Genomic DNA, 16815 nt, shown 5'->3' on the forward strand with positions numbered 1-16815 from the left:
TCAAATATTTTTGATAAATTTTTTTTGGCCAACCTTACCTGATGGACACAGGTGGGAGTTGCTGAGCATGGGAGAGTGGCCCTGTCACTCTTGTGACAATCTGTCCCTTCTCTGATCTCACTGAAGTTCCTCCACACATGTTGTTGGGGCTGGGGGATGAACTCTTTTTGGCATAATTACTTTCTAAGCCACACAGGCGTTTCACAAGTAAATTATACTCCTTCCATCTGAAATGAATCCTTCTCCATAATGTGACCCTGTCCCTGACAGGGTGGTCCATGGCTATAGCTGTTGGGGGAGCTGCCTGAGGATTTTGGGGAGCTGGATTTTAATGCAAAGTTACAGGGTGTCTAATTGATCTCAGGATTCCATCCTCTTCTCTACATCTGGGTCTAACTGAAGTAGAGGAGAAAATACTGGATTATGGTGAATGACTGGAGAGAGCCGTCTGTCTGACCTTTTTAAATGGCTGCAAGATCTCAGCAGATACTCTTAGGTTTTCTCCATATAAGAGAAATTTGCTGCTTAAATTATTCAGCTAATGCAGAAACAGAATCTTTCACAGTGAGGGGATCAGTGTCTGTGTGTTCCCTGGCCAACCCACCTGACACTACTGATCTGCTTTATAAACAAGAAATATCCAATCAAGGAGGAGATTTTCAAAGGTACTAATGGTAGCTAGGTGCCTAAATGCCATGAAAAGTCAATGGGAAATAAGCGCTTACGTGCCATGTGTATCTGAAAATTGCTCTGCAAGAGTCTAAGGAAGAAGTGGTTGCCAGTGAGTGGTAGATGAGATTTCAAGTGGATGTCTTTCAAGAGAATGTTTGAGATTTTACTAGGAGGCCTGCACAATAAGAGAGCAAGCACTAAATTGCTCAGATACCACTGTGATGGGAGCAGTATAAAAACCTAAATAGTATTTCTTACTGATTATATGTATTGTTCTTTCACGGGAATTTTGCAGAATTAATAATTTTTAATATGCAATATGGTATTTTTTTTAACCTAAACACTCAAAAAAAAAAAAAAATCTAGGACACATCTTGGCATGACTTATCCTGCTGTTTGGTTGTACTGCTGTATTTATGACACCTTCCAGATTTAATTTGGTTTTGTTTACATTGTATAATTTAATCATGTGCGATATCAATCTTAAGGTCACAAAAAATAAAAGGTACAATGGCTTTCTTTGTGGCCTCTTTACCATTTCACTTACCCCAGTTTAATTGCATTACTACTGTTTAAGTTCCTCCTGATTTATATTAGTTTGATGTCAGTCAGCTCTTAACATCTTGTTTCATCTGTTTGAATCCTCTGAAGTCTTTTGGTATAAATAACAGTGGTGCATTAGTGTAGTCAGCTGAACTCAGCAGTCTTTCTTTTTCTCGCTCACGTAGAGAAGGTCTGGTTTTGTGTAGTAATGGTTCCACCAGCTGCAAACACCATACTCTGCTTCAGCCAACTGTAGGTTATTGGGTCACGAGTGCCAAAAATTATGAGTAGTGCTTCAATTTGCATAGTTATTATCCACACATCATTCAGAGTGAATAAAAGCCAGATTGTAAAATAATTACGATCTCTTGAAGTGGAGCCAGCCCCACAAACAAGATCCATCAGTCTTCATTAATTTGTATACTTTTTAGCAGAACAAACTTTCTGAAGGTACTTGCATGGGAATGTTGAGGCAGCTGCACAACTTTTATTTTGAAGAAAAAGTTGAGCCTCGGAACAGCGTGTTTGAGAGAGAGAGAGAGAGAGAGACAGCATTTAAGACTTCGACCAGCATGTGCAAGAAGTGTTCTCATGGCTGGAATACTCTAACACATTTTTACCTGGGTAACACTTGGCAAAGTTTCACACTTTCTTTCCACAGCTGAAAGGAATCCAGTACAATTCCCTGCTTCAATCAACTTGACTCCAGTGTTTTTGCATAGCCTGCACGCTTTGGTAGTGCACAGACGTGCCTGTCTTATGTGGCCTCTATGGCCCTTTTTTGCTCAACTATCAGAGAGAGGGAGGGAGTCTTTGCCCAGCACCAAAAATTCATTCTGTGTGGTCTCTGCAGCACAGTAGCTAAGAACAAGTTTCCAGATTACTCCCTGGGTTTTTTGGAGTTATTTTCAGGAAGAAGTCTTCCCCCCTCCTTTAAATGGATGATTGTGTTACAATCAAGAAGAAGCATCTCCAAAGACCTATTTTTAGGTAAGTGATGCTCTTGTTACTTGAACTGAAATGTTCCAGACTTCCTCCTACATACTTACTTATTAACTTAAGTTAATAAATATATAGAAACAAAGAAAATAGTTCAATGGATTGAGCCTCAAGTTTAACTTGGTGTGTCCCACGAAAATATTAGATGCTTTAGTAACTTGGAATTGTTCTTTCAGCTTATATTGAAACTTTGTGGACTCTTTTTTTTTTTTTTTTTTTTTTACTTCATCAACTTTTTCAGTTTTTTTGTGAGATTTTCCTTGTGAAAGAGGCACAGCACTTGAAAAACTTTTTTTTATTTACTAAAGCTCTGCAGTCTCTGAATGTTTTCTGAATTATGAAGCCTTTTAAATGCAGAACATTGTTCTTGCTTGGTTTGGCTGATTATGTCTGAATGGCAGAATTTTCATGCTGGAAATGAGACACCTTTCTGAGTGAAGTAGCTTGCTTACAGGGACTTAAAGCCAAGCTTTACATGTGATCAAACTATACATTTTATAGCTAGCTCATAGAAATAATTATTTAGATGGGGAAGGAGGAAGATTAATGAATCAGAATTAGTTTTGTGTTTTGTGTGATCTTTTCTATGTATATTTTAATCTGTGAAATATCCTGGTAATTTAGGAGATTGTGTGTTTGTTTTTATTTTATCTATTTAATTTCTGGTATATTTAATTAGTTGTAAATGTCCTTTGGTGTAGATCTGGCTAGCATCATCATATACTCCAAAAATCCCCTCTTGACTCATCTAGCTTGAAAGCTAGTGAACTTGCATGGGAATAGCATTTTTCTACTGCTTTGAACAGGGATTCATGGCTGTAAAAAGCAAATAAAACTACAATAGTTCACACTTCTGTTTATTACTACTGACACCCTAAAGACAGCGCTCAATCCTACTGGATAGAATACGATGACATCGATAGGGTATTGTAGCCAGAGTGTTGATATGATAGATAAATATAAGATTATAGATGGCATTATAGCATGTACAGGGTTGTAATTTAATTGTGTCATAAACTATGCAAATACAGTAATAATTAGTGTCTGAGCTTCAGAGGAAATTCAGACAAGTACTTGTACCAAGATTTTCTATTGTTTGTTGTTTAAATATTGGGGGGAAGGAAGGGGATGGAATCTTTAGAATATGATACCAGCAGAAAATCAGAATGTTCTAAGACATTGTGTAAATTAAATAGCTGGAATATCAGCCATAAACTTGAATAACTTGGATTCTGTGGATTTGCCACACAATATTCATGATGACTAAAACTGAATGTTGCATTTATTAGATCAAAGACAAATATTTTTAATGTTAAAAGGTTTTGACTGAAGATTAAACAATGTGTAATATTTTCTTAATGTGACACCTTTCCATTCAAATTAATAGTTTCAGGAAAGTATATATCTGTTCACACATCTATAATTATTTTTAAGATGCTCAGTAATTATCCAATAAGCTTTGACAAATGTTGTCTAAAACACACATTCTTCACCGTCTTTTGAAGCAGTTATAGTCATGGGTGAATGAGTATATACTTCCTGGTATGTTCAGAGCACTTCTGTGATGACTTTAATTGCTGCCAGAGCTCAAGGTTGATGTAGCTACGTCAGAGACATATAGTTTACTGTAGCTACTTCATGGAATTTTTCCCAAAGCATCTTCTGGGAGTAAATATTAAATGGACAGAGTATTTCTATTTATTACTTTTTACTTTTATCATTCAGCATTGCTCTCAAACCCATTCCCCCAAATCTGTTCTAAATGATGAACAGCTAATTGTTACTGCTGGCAACTTCAGGGCCGTCGAACTAAAAAACCCTAACATGGACGGCACCCTAAGATTTCACTGAGTAGCAATTACTTCTCAGCCACAGGAACTGTGTATATACTACAGAAATTTTTTAAGTGTTCCCTCAGTCAAGACCAAACGGGAACAAAATCTCCTTGCAACATAATCATCATGTGCAGTAAATAAAGATCTTATCATATGAGATATTGTAGCTATGTTGGTCCCAGGATATTAGCAAGACAGGGTGGGTGAAGTTATATCTTTTATTGGATCAGTTTCTGTTGGTGAGAGAGAGACAAGCTTTCAAGCTACACAGAGCTCTTCTTCAGGTCTGGGAAAGGTACTAAGACTGTCACAGCCAAATTCAAGATTTAGCAGATAGAATACGTGGTGGTAACTGCTTATACTGAACTAAGGGACCATTCAAGCTGAAGTGGCCTGTTAAAATCCCTGTAGTCGTAGTACAAAAAAGGGGGTTAGAGGGTTACTGTTTGTTGTGATCGAGACGATTTCTAGCAAAATTATAAATTTATTAAACTATGGGGTTTTTTGTTGTGTTTATTTTCCTTCAAAATTTGGGGACCGTTTGTCTTGCGAAACAAAGTACATGTACATCAGAACTGTGAAGCTTTAGACTGCACTTATTTTAAAACAGGCATTTCTGAAAGTACAGATTAGATGGTTTTGTTAGGTACAACTATAAAGTTGGTAGCTTAATCATTCATTCAAAGAATTCCCCCCTCAAATCATGTTGATCTATCAGCCCCATTAATACAAAAACTGTATTACCTGGCTATGTTGTCTCTCATTTTTATCAGACACTTTAAAATACATACAAATCACCACTGTTGAAAGCTATAGTTGATCTTAACAAGTGCATATGACACACTTTACTTGCTAACTAAAGTTGCATTCACAACGGATATACAATTACATTAATGTTAAATAAGGCTGGACAAAACAGTTCTGCTAAAAATGAGAATAAAATTGAATATTTGCCCCCCAAACAACCTTCAGTCACTAATTCCTTATGACAAATAACACTCTGAATAGGATAAGGGAGGAGAATTATATCTTCTAGAGGTCTTGATGCATCTTAACGCCTACAAATAAATAGGAAATAGAATTTCAAGTTCATTTTCCCACATTTGATATTAAAATGAAAGAGAGGCTGTTCTTGTGGTCCACTCTAGCTGGGCCAGAAATGGAAAGCACCAAATATTTCTTATATATGTGCATGTGTGGGAGAGCTCTTTAAAAAGTCTGCACAGCTTTCGAGACCTAAGATATTCAGATAAGCCTCCAAAATTTTGCAGTCTTATCAAAACCAAACTTCCAAATATTTTGAGATTCACCTATCCCGTAATATTAAAACAGTTTGATAAACAGAACAAGAAATTTAAATAACAAAACTCATGGCTTGGATATGCATTATTTTTATACTAATATTCATTACAAGGAGGTTCAGTATTTATTACTAAATCTGCTACATCTTGTGCAGATGGGTGAATTACTTCCGCTAATAATCAAAATCAACTTTCCCAAGAAAAGCAAAGTTGGGTCCCCATAGCTGTGACTTTTAAAACTGGACTAGAAAAATGCCTTATAAAATACATTGTAGGGAATAAATTCAGTGCTGGTATGGGCATGGAGTAAATGACCTAATAGGTATTTTTATTCTCAAATTTCTGTCATTTTAATGAAAATATAAATCAACCCAAATATTTGCTCAAAGCTTGTATTGAAGCTAATCCTTTCCCCAGTTGGAAACTATTTACCTTTTTTTTTCTTCATGCAACTCTGCCTTTCCTGGTCCTGACTGAGACTGGAAACAGAAGGATCACAGTACCATGGGAGATATTGTTCTTTTGGTATCTTCATGCTGCCTGAAATAGATAATACCAGAATTCTTTCAAAGAAACTTTGATCTTGTGAGACTTCCAGAATAAAGAAGGTTGGGTAATAAATAAGAATTTGCATTTGATCTATAGAGTAGTACCTTAGATCCAAGGATTTAAGAGTGTTTTTAAAATACAAATGCTTTATCTTTACAACACTTCTCTCTCTAACCCAATGCCTCCCACACCCCTGTGAGCCTGGCTAATACTATTCCAATTATACAGATGAGGAAACTGAAACATAGGGAGGTTCAGTGACAGAGGAAGTTGTGCCTGAGCTGCGACTAGAACTCATGTTTGCTGGTACCCATTTCAATACCTTAACTATAAACTCTGCTTTTCTCCCTAGAAAAGCATCAGTGCTTTTGACGTTTACTCTGAACTGAATGGCCTGAACCTACAAACATCTAGTATTTCACCCACCAATAATTAGGTAATATATTTTCCTACCGTGGTATCTGATCAGGATGCAGTGATGGGGATGAGTCTATGCAGAAGGTTTGGAAGTTCACTTTAGATAAGTGTCCCAAAAGTTGGCTGCTTATCTGAAACTGATGATGAATTTTTGAGACTCGCTCCTCGTTCCTATGCATGAGCCAGCAACAACTCTTGGCTCCTCTTTACTGTTATCTTTTAGCAGTACTCATCTTCATCTCTCTGAATCCATAACCTACCTAATTTTAAAGATTCATTGCAGAGTACCCTCCCAACTAGATCACATCAGCTGCTGACCTTAAATTTCTTGTGCTCTGCAGACTACCTAGTGGTAGGGGACTTGAATTCAGCAGATGGTCAGGACCCAGCAGACAAGCTATCTACCAGGCAATGCAGTTGGATATTCAGAGAGGTGGGCAGTCTGTTTAGAAAGCATTTCTCTGCTCCAATACACCACTTTCAGATATAGATGAGCCTCAAACTTTCCAAAATTCTAAATGTTAATGCTATTTCAGGGGCAGATAGCTTCCTTACACTGATGTGTAAGCTCAGGAAAGACCAGTATTTCTGTGTAAAATACTTATATGGCTGTAGTATCAGAGCACTTGACAATCTTTAATGTAGTTCTCCACAAACACGCTCTGAGGTGTGGGTAGTGCTCTTATCCTCATTTTACAGAGAGTCTCTCTTTGCCTCACTTCCCTAGGTGACTGGCTCAGGGTCACACAAGAAGTCTGCACTGGAGCAGGAACTTGACCCCAGGTCTCCCATGTGCCAGGCTAGTGCCCGAATTACTGGGCCATGCTTCAAATCTGTAATCTTGTCTTTGGCCTCCATACCTGAGACACCAGCAGACCATAATGCTTTAGCCGCCTATTCTCGTCTGTCATGATCAGAGATAGGCCAACACCAAAGTCGTTTGTCTTTCCCACGCCGCAAAAAACAAACAACCACCCTCCCTCCAAATTTAGTATTTTAGATCAGAGGCTAGCTGGATCCAAACCACTTCTGGCTTTGCAAAGAGAGAATATCCCACTTGATAAAGATTTTGAAACTGAAGAACAAAATATGTTTTGCGCATATTAGACCCTTTCATACCAGGATCTCAGAGCATCTTGCTGTATTAATTCTCATGATGTGTTTGTGAGGTAGGTAAATACATGTGAGGAAACTGAGGCAGGGGGGCTAATGGACTTGCCAAAGATAACACAGAGAATCAGTAGTAGAATATAGAACTCCGGAGTGCTATGCTTTGCTAAACCATGCTCTCCCCCAAAATTCAAATCACCCTGTTTGCTTTTTTTATTACAATGGTCTTATATCCACCTACAAGACTTTTCCTGGATCTTATATATAAGACAGAGGGACAGTCATCGAGTTGAATGGAATGCCATTAATGAACTGTTAACACACATGCTATTTTATACATAACCATCCATGCTGGTAACTTACTTATATTTTACAGAAGATGAAAGGAATTCAGATCAATGATTTATCAGAGATAAGAAAATACTTCCCACTCACTGGCTTTCCATGAAAAGACAAAGCTTGCACTTAAAATGGCACTGATGGACAAACGAAACAACAAATAATTGGTGCAGTTGGTCTCGTAGCATAAACTTTGTAATTGCATGAGATTGGACAAAATCTCAACAAGTTAGATGAAGAGCGTGCAGTATGTCCTTTTTGTGGGACACTGAGAAAAAAAGAGATTCTGCACATTTGGTTCTGCTTCAATAATCCTAATAGTGCAGGGAAAGTTCAGAGATAAAAATGGAGCAGCTAGGTTACCTATCCCTAGCTTCTAGCAGCTTTTTAGATATTAGTTGCGATATACATGGTGGATTATGTTCATGTGTGTACCGTGTATGTCACTCTGTGTCTTGCACATGGAATTTGCAGGCACAGATCAGGCATGTATTTTATACTAAGTGAATGTAATTTTGAAGTTAAGGTGGTAATATTCCAAAATAAATGGATGAGTCTTAAAAGTGAAAAATTATTTTTCACTTGTAAATAGTGATTCCTCATTAGAGATACTAAATGGCTTGGCATGAAGTCAAGTAACAGCACAGCCACATGAGGTAGACTTTAAGATGGCCAGCCCTTTGAAATTTACCTGTGGAAAAAATTTCATATAGTAGAGGCAATAAAGCGTTTCTTCAAAAAAAAGGAAAAAGAGAAGACCCTTATGATTATTCTTGTCAAAGCCAATTTTCTGAAGTGTTTACCTTTTTAAAATCTGATTATATACAGTTTGTGTCCTGGATTACGTGCTCTGCCAGACAACCCCATTCTAGTCAATAAGGCAACATCACATAATGCAATTTGACTGGACAGATCTCAGTGTCTCAGCTATCATTTTCAAAAACACAGCATGTTTCCTCAGCCAATATAACAATATGCGAACAACAAAACTATTTTTTAAACAAAATGATTTACTGCTATTGGTAATAATAGTAACTGCTTGATATGAAACTCTCCATAGATAGGGTTAAACACAGGTGGCCTCAACATAGCTCGTCGACTGGTGTAAAAGTAGCCCTAGTGATTTTCATGAAGCTGTGCTAATTGACATTAGCAGAGTATCTGACTCAGAGACCCTTGCCCAAAGGATTTCACTGGGGCTGGCTAGAGCCCCATTGTCAGTGAGAGGAGATTTTCAAAAGCACAGATGAGAATTAGGTGCCTAACTTGGGGGTTGGGCACCTAGCTGCCCTTTTTGTGTGCCTTTCAAAATCTCCCCGTATGGCTATTGTTTTGGTCAAGCGCACACTCTTTTTTCTGGATGGAAACTTGCACAGAAGCCTGCTCAAGCCCTTTGTCATATTTGTTACTTGTATCGGGGTGATGCCTATAGGGCCACATCTTGTAAGCAGAAGCCCTGTTGTGCTTTGGACTGAGGGATTTTTTCCAGAGAGTACCAGGGACAGACAGACATGGGGACATCACGCTGAAAGCAGGAGAAAATCAAAGAGGGTTGGAAAGGGAGCTGATTTTTCCAGCAACAGGACTAGGCACAGCAATGTCTTGTCTGTGGCTTCCGTGGGTGGAATTACCTGCTTGTAGTCTTGTTGTTTCTGTCACTTCTGCTCTGTGTAAATAGGAATTGTGTACATATTATAAACAAATTAATTAGATTAGGGAATAGCTGGAGTCTCTAACTTCTCTTCCCAGTCCAAATACCCCAAAGCTGCTGTCTCTTGCCAAAAGAACAAGAGAACTCTGAGTTTAGCAGGCTCATTATTTTGCAGAATCCTGCCTGGGTATTTTCATGAGTAGCTAAAATCAGGTTCAAAAATTGGGTACCAAACCTCTCTGCTGTTCCAGGGTGGAAGCTAATCAATGGGGATTTTTACATCAGCCATGTATAGGTAGGCAATTCCACTAATGCTGTACACTGAGGTGACAGTCATATCCTCCAGATTTCTGTACGATGTTCGGTTTTTAGAAAATATTTATAGTGTTGCAATTTATAAGCTAATAAAGTAGCTTTTGGTTTGTTTCACTTAACTGCAGTGTAATAAACTATAGAGACTGTATGCTTTCTTTCAGACCTTATTTGTTGGCAAAGTCTTTCCTTTTCCCCCTTAAACAATATACTAAAATTTATTTTCTAGCAAAAAATAACTGTCCTTTCCAGCCAGCGATGTAATGCCCTTACATGGCTCTTTGCTGTTTCTTGAAGCTCAAAATACTCAACAGTTTTACTACAGGCAAGTGTACCCACCCATGTGGGAAAGCGTGAATGCTCAATCTTATTTACTAAAATCGTTCTATTTGTGGGTCAAGATCTCTAGTTCCCTGTGGCCCCAGTTCAGAACAGTACTTACGCATGTGCTAAATAGGAATGCTTTCCTGAATCAGGGCCTATTGGTTTGTTAATATTTGTCAGGAGGAGTATACCAAGAGTTGGCACCTTTTTAATAAAAGTCCGTGGAAAAGATGCCAAATCAGAGTCCTATGAAGTGGTTGACAATAACAAGGAAGCAATTCACTTATGTATGTGTGGCTTTATCATGTCACATGATATTTTCCCATTATTAGAATATTATATTGAAGTGGGCTGATGTCAAAATACTTTCTTGTATAAGTAACTGTTCATCTCACAGAACATCTCTTTAGCTAACTTCTAACCTAGGGTAAATGCATCAGTACCACCCTACCCACTCAGGAAGAACATCATTTAAAGAGCCGAGGCAGTCAAAATGGAATCATTTACTGTTTAAGTAAACAGCCTAGAAAAGGAAAAGATTTTAGAGCAATTCAAAGAGTGCCTGTTAAAATGGATTATTTATCCCCTTCACTTAAACAGTTGTCTTCAAATATGTCCAAACTGTTATCCTCCTAATCCTCACAGTATGTCATTAATACGTAGATGTGCTACAGTTTTAACAGGTTCATATGGAACTATGTACTGTAACTAATACAAATGTACATTGCCATTATTGCTAGTGATCAGTTAGTTGCTAATTGTAGGTGAATGTAGCGCATACACTTAATTAAGTGATTGATTATTCCCTGGGATCTAGAAACACCCTTTGTTTCGAGCCCTGAGCAAAGGGCCACATGTCCGTGCACTGCTTCAGAAATCAGTGCTCCTTGCTTTAATGGGAAACTATTTTACTGCAGCTTTTTACAGGGCACATCTTACTCCTCATCTTGCACCACCTCAGCACTGCTGACCAGTGTGTTGGGTGGGGTGGAGCTTAAGGCTCAGCCTACTCCCTCCCGGGCATGTTCTACCCACCTGCTTGCTTATGGTGAGGAGTAGTGACCCCAAAAGATTGTGCAGGGGATAAGTTGGGGGTTCACATTCCCTTCTGCTTCTGTGTGAGTACAACAGGATCACTGATGTCTGCACCCAAAGTTATTGTTTAACACTTAATTTTTAAAATGACATTTCATTAAATGGTTACTTCACAAGGCAGGAAGGTGAAGAGACTGACCTGGGGAGTCTTCATGGAAGAAGTGGGTTATGGGAAGAAGTCGAAAGAGGAGGGAGGGAAACGTCTCCATGCACAGGGGGCAGTGTGAAAAGAAAGGTGTGAAGATGAGACTGGAAGAAGAATGTAGTGGGAGCAAAAGGAAAAACGGTCTGTGAGCAGTATAGAGAACCAGATGGGGTGGGGCAGGGGAAGGGAAGGGAAGGAAGGTCGAGATGCAGGTGGCAGCAAGATGATGATGGTTGTAGAAGATGAGACTGAACATACTGGTTATATGGGAACAGAGTTTAGTGGAGAGAGATGGAGAGAATGGGTTTAAAAATAGCACTGAGGCTGTAAGCCTGAGAGAAGAGGTGAAGGGTTCGAGTCATTGGCTGAGCGAAGCAAGATCCTGCACTCAACTTGATGACATTTCTTTGTTTGTCTTCATGTAGTGTAGACAACTGATCATTTTAAAATCAATTTTAAAACATGAGGGAATGTCTGAGGCATCAGTGAGCCAAACTGTCACCAAAATCACTAATCAGAAAACCAGAAGGGAGACGTGAAGGACACATGAAGCCTTCCAGCACAAGAACCCATTTCAGCTGTGTCCATTGGCCCACTAGGGTTTAAAATGTTAATGCCCCAAACGACTCCTCTCCCAGTCAGCAAGACAATAAATACTTTAAAAAGTTACAAATTATACAATTTTAACTATTTACATATTTACATATGTCCCGGAAATGGAAGGGTAGCACACAGGGAACATGTATAACATGCCTTAGCAATTAAAAAAGTATTCCTTGCTCTCCCTCCTGAGAGATGCCTAACAGTTGTGGGGTGGGTTGTCAGCCAGAAGGGGAAGCTAGATGGAGAGGAGAGGGAATTAAACTGTATTCATTCATCTCTACTAGCATCCCTCACATCCCAAAAACCTACACACTGAAAGGAAGAGAGAAAGAGAGGGCACCAGCTTTCTGTCCAAGCCTTCCAATCCAGGGCAAGACAGGGGCTTTGAAGGGGGGAGAATTGGGGAGACTGGTATAGGGGAGGTGAAAATGGGGGACTACAGAGACCCTGACATAGGGAAGAGAGGGGGAATGAAGGCACACACAGAGCCCCAGCATGGAGGATGAGAATGGGGGATCCTGGCATGGGTAGGTATGCAGAGCCTTAGGTCTGAGGGAGGGTACTGGGAACATTGTAAGGAGTCCCTGCACTAGAGCAGGTGTGTGGAGGATGGCACACCAGAATCTCGTGCGAGGAATGGAGGAATGCAAGGAGCCCATTGTGAGTGCATTGAGCTTGGGCTCCAGAAGCAGTGAAGTGGGTGAGCCTCTAGTGAATAGTGATAGAAAAGGAAGGAGAATAGTTTTGTTTTGGATAGACTGACCTTGAAATGCTGATGGGATATGCAGAAGGAGATGTGTAAGAGAGCTGGAGATGTGAGATTGGTCAAAGGGACAGAGATAAGGAGTTGAGAGGTTGATTTGAGAGTCAGTGGCAGAAAAATGGTAGGTAAACCCATGAAAGCAGAGGAGGTTACACGAAGGGGGAGGGGGATTAGACCGAGGACAAGGACAGAACTTTTGAGGTTTCCAATAGAAATGAGGGGGAAGAGAGGATGAGGATTTTCCAAATGAGAGATGGAAGGTGAGTGGGAATTTTGGAGAGAGCAGCTGCAGATCCTGTGCGGAGATAAAAGGATTTTGTGAGTTGTGTGTTGCATTTGGTCTGTGTGTTTTCAGCAAGTGCCATGTGGCTGGGCTTTTGGGCGCCCGAGCAGGCCAAGAGAGAGAGATCTTGTAAGGTTGTGTCTCTGTGGAGATCATATGACTGGAACTGTCATCAGCCCTGTAACTCCATTGATTTCAAGTCCCAATTCTCACAAGTGTGAGATCAGAATCATGTTCTATAAGAATAGAAATGTGCTTTGGCTCAGTAAGGAGGCCTTAGAAACATAGTCAAGGCAGTTTTAGTGGAAGGCAGTCCATAGGAGATCCCAGTGAGAGGAGGCAGAGGAAGTCTGGATAGCGAGGGCAGATGGCATGCTCAAGTATTTTGTAGGAAAGGAGAGACAGGGCAGTAATTTAAATAGGTGGGACCAAGACGATGCCATTAAGAAGACAGAATATAAGAGAGTGTTCTGTACAAAGATGAAAGGAGATAGATACAAGAGCAGTTAAAGACGTGAGGAAGGGAATATCACAATTTGCTTTTCTGTCTTAAAACTATTTAGGTGTATTGACACCGTTGTCCAAATGTTCGTATACAACTCATGCCAGTGTAAAATGAACAAATAGATTTTCAGTTATTTTTGTGAGGAAAAACTGATTTAAATGAAATGGTGTCTAAATTAGATTACTTTCTTTTACCTTTACGTAAACCCAAGAACTGATCTGATTTCAGTTCAGACAGTAGACATGGGAAGAGAAGTGGCTAAGTGAGAATAGATGGGCTCTTAATACCTTTGAAAATTTACAATCTAGAAGTCAGTGATATGGATATGGTTCAGCCTCAACACTGAATTTCAAATACTTGTTTCAGTTTTCTTCCCTGGACTCAATGTTTCAATGTACTTTGTGTATATGAAACGTTTGGCTGAACCTTAAAGAACTCATCAGATAAGGTCATTAAATTCGTTTGCAAACCAGGAGGGAATAACAGAGAGAGAGATCCAAGCCAACGTTCTATTTAGCACTGAATGCTATGGAAATCTTGAGCTCTCTTCTGAAATGCTGTTTAATTTTCCATTAAAGCAGTTCATGCTCACAAATGTACACTTTTTATTCTCAGATATTTCTCCTTTTATGTACATTATAAAAGCTAATAATGGAAAAAATGACACAAGCTGTCTAGTCACCTAAGAATGGGAACCATATTAAATTTACTTTTTTAAAGCAAGTAAAGATAGACATAGAAAACTGCTGTTTAAAAGGAATTTAAACGCTACTAAGCATTTTAATATAAATATAGTGCCTGTGAAGAAATACTGACAGTTACCAAGAAAATTTGCAGAGTCAATAAAGAGACCAGGAAACTGATTGCAGAAAGCGTTGTGACTCTTGTAAGAATACAAAAATATTTACTTAGTTCTGCTCTTGAGTATAATTTAGAATTCATCCAAAAGCTGTGAATTTAAATAATTTGATCATGATAGACAACTGTATATGCTGAGGCTGACATTTAATACCAGATCTAGCTGGTGTGACCTTTGTTATAGCAGGATTAATGAATATTAAAGAGGTGTCTGTCTTCTTTTATGTGATTTGAAATCAACATAGGTCTGATTTTCTAAGCTAAGTTGCTAGTATGCAAAAATAGTATTAAAGGAATAGAATCTCCTTAATTCATAGTTATGCTGTACATTGGAAATATAGGTGCACTGGAAATATCACCATTTGGTTTTGTGTCCTGCTGTGGTAATCTTACTGAATTCAGAGGCTGAGAACCAGAATTTTAACATTTGTAGGAAGAGGTGAAAAACAAGAACAGCAAAAGGTTTTGAAATTCCAGACACTTAACATTTATTGTTTTAACAAGATGCAAATATTACACATAGAAAGAAAAATATTTTCCATTACTTCATTGTACAGTTTTGAAATTTAGTAGACTATTCTGTGAGTAAGTGAGCAATATTGGGATACATGAATGCAAAGAGGAGCTGCAGTAATGACAAAATGATTTGTTGATTATATATTTGTACAAGTAATATTCCTTCTAGAATAAACCATCACACAATATTTCCATGCGACTTCTGCAGAATGGATACTTATAAATCATTTTAAAAGGCTTTTAGTAAAGTTATTAGTTTTGTAGCTTATTACAGTATAACAAACAAGTATCTAACATTTAGTGTCATGAGTTATTCCTACTATGCTAGCATCTAGAGGCCTCAGTCAGAATTGAAGCCTTACCCTGCTAAGTGCTCTACAAACACAGAATAAAAGATACCTGCCCCAAAGAGCTTCCAAGCTAAGAAATTTTGATTGGAGGAGAGGGACTCAAGGCAGTGGTTATAGACAGCTTGTTCAATGAGTCGGGAGGTGAAGGGAGAGGTTAGTCAGTAGTTGGAAATAGAGGGGGATTTAAAGCTGGGTGTTATAATGGGGAAGGCAATAGTCTACTTGTATTGTGACGGGAAGAAACCTGATGAGTGTGAGATGTTAATGAAGGTGAAGAAGGCAATGAGTTGTGGCCAGGATGATCACAAGGTGGGAGGGGGTTAGGTTGCTGTGGCAAGTGTAGAGGGTGGAGGAGGAAAGCAGGCGAGAACTTTTCAGTGAGACAGGAAAAGGGAGAAGAGAGTGATAAGTGGCAAATGAAAGAGAGTGATTTGTGGAGGGGAAAGTTTGGAAAGGTTAGCAATATCCTACTCATGGAGGCCCCTGGGGGAGGATTTTTGGAGGGAGTCAAAAGGAGTGAATAAACTGCTGGGACTGTGGTGTGGGATTCAAAGGGAACGGATAAGTAGTGCTGCTTGATGAGGAGGATGGTAGAACAGATGAAGGAGAAAATCATTTGGTAGTGTAAGAGATCTGTTTGGGTCATTGGAGTCTTTTTTGAGAGGTGCTCAGATTGTGTTGCAAGAGCAGAGGAAATGGATGCTGGGGGGTGTGTGTGAACTGAGGTTTTGGGGGTAGACGTTGCTGTGGGAGAGAGGGACAAAGGAATCCGGCATGATTTGGACAGTGGAGTGGAGTGAGTAGACAACTGAGTCAAGTGGGGGGAAAGCATGGAAGAGGAGGTTGAGAGTGGCAGAGAAGTCATGGACATAGATTGACTGGCAATCACAAAAGTGCTTGGTGGAAAAGACAGGCAGGTAGTGCTGTATGACTGAGGAAACTGGTATTGGGAGATTTTTGAGTATTTAGTGAAAAGCAAGGTCAAGAAAGCAGTCATTTTGGTGTGTTGGAGAGCGAACTTAGTGTTGATGGTCAAGTGGGCAAATGAGGATGAAGAAACAGGGGACTAAGCAGTCAGATGGAATATCACTATAGAAACTGAAGTTGATGAGGATGATTGGGGAAAGCTAGGAGTCAAAATCAGATGGGAAGGTGGTTGGGAAGATGAGGAGGGCAGTGATGATGGCTACATGGATGGGAAGAGTTTGGTGCAGTGTTGTTCAGAGGAGAAAAGAGCTAGAGGGAAATGGTATGAGCTGGAGAGGATAAGTCCACAGATGTGGAGGTGGTGACAAGGAAAGATGATGGGGTGGTTGTGATCATGGTGGAAAAGTAAGCCAAGTGTGTGGGTAAACTGACACATTAATTAGCAAATGGTCAGTAATGGTTATATAAGAATCCTGACGCTCACATGAAACTATATATATAAAAAAAAAATTCCCCTCTCACCCCTATGGGTGGTATGTGTCTTCCTCAACCTTGGGTCCTCTACCAGAGGCCTGGAAGTTTGAGGGTTCTGCGCAGTATCTTAGCTGTTCCTAGCACTGCACTCTTCTGGACAGAGAGCTCTGATGTTGTTCCTGGGATCTGTTGGAGCCACTCACCCAGCTTAGGAGTCACAGCCCCGAGGGCTCCTACCACCACT

At 39.4% G+C, this 16815-nt stretch overlaps 1 protein-coding gene across 5 annotated transcripts in view; it reads left to right on the forward strand.

Annotated features, from left to right (window-relative positions):
- PDE1A (phosphodiesterase 1A) overlaps positions 1-16815 on the forward strand; it is a 272702-nt gene that overhangs the window by 63194 nt on the left and 192693 nt on the right. Inside the window, exon 1 of one of the 5 annotated variants that reach the window (XM_032783799.1) lies at positions 1817-2205. The exons of the other annotated variants lie outside the window; for them this stretch is intronic. Coding sequence (XP_032639690.1) covers positions 2153-2205 — 53 coding nt within the window. The 5' untranslated portion in view covers positions 1817-2152. Of the gene's footprint in view, positions 1-1816; positions 2206-16815 lie in introns of those variants that run through there. 5 annotated transcript variants of the gene reach the window in all.

The sequence above is a fragment of the Chelonoidis abingdonii genome, chromosome 10 (assembly GCF_003597395.2).
Source record: "Chelonoidis abingdonii isolate Lonesome George chromosome 10, CheloAbing_2.0, whole genome shotgun sequence".
NCBI classification, from domain to species: Eukaryota; Metazoa; Chordata; order Testudines; family Testudinidae; genus Chelonoidis; species Chelonoidis abingdonii.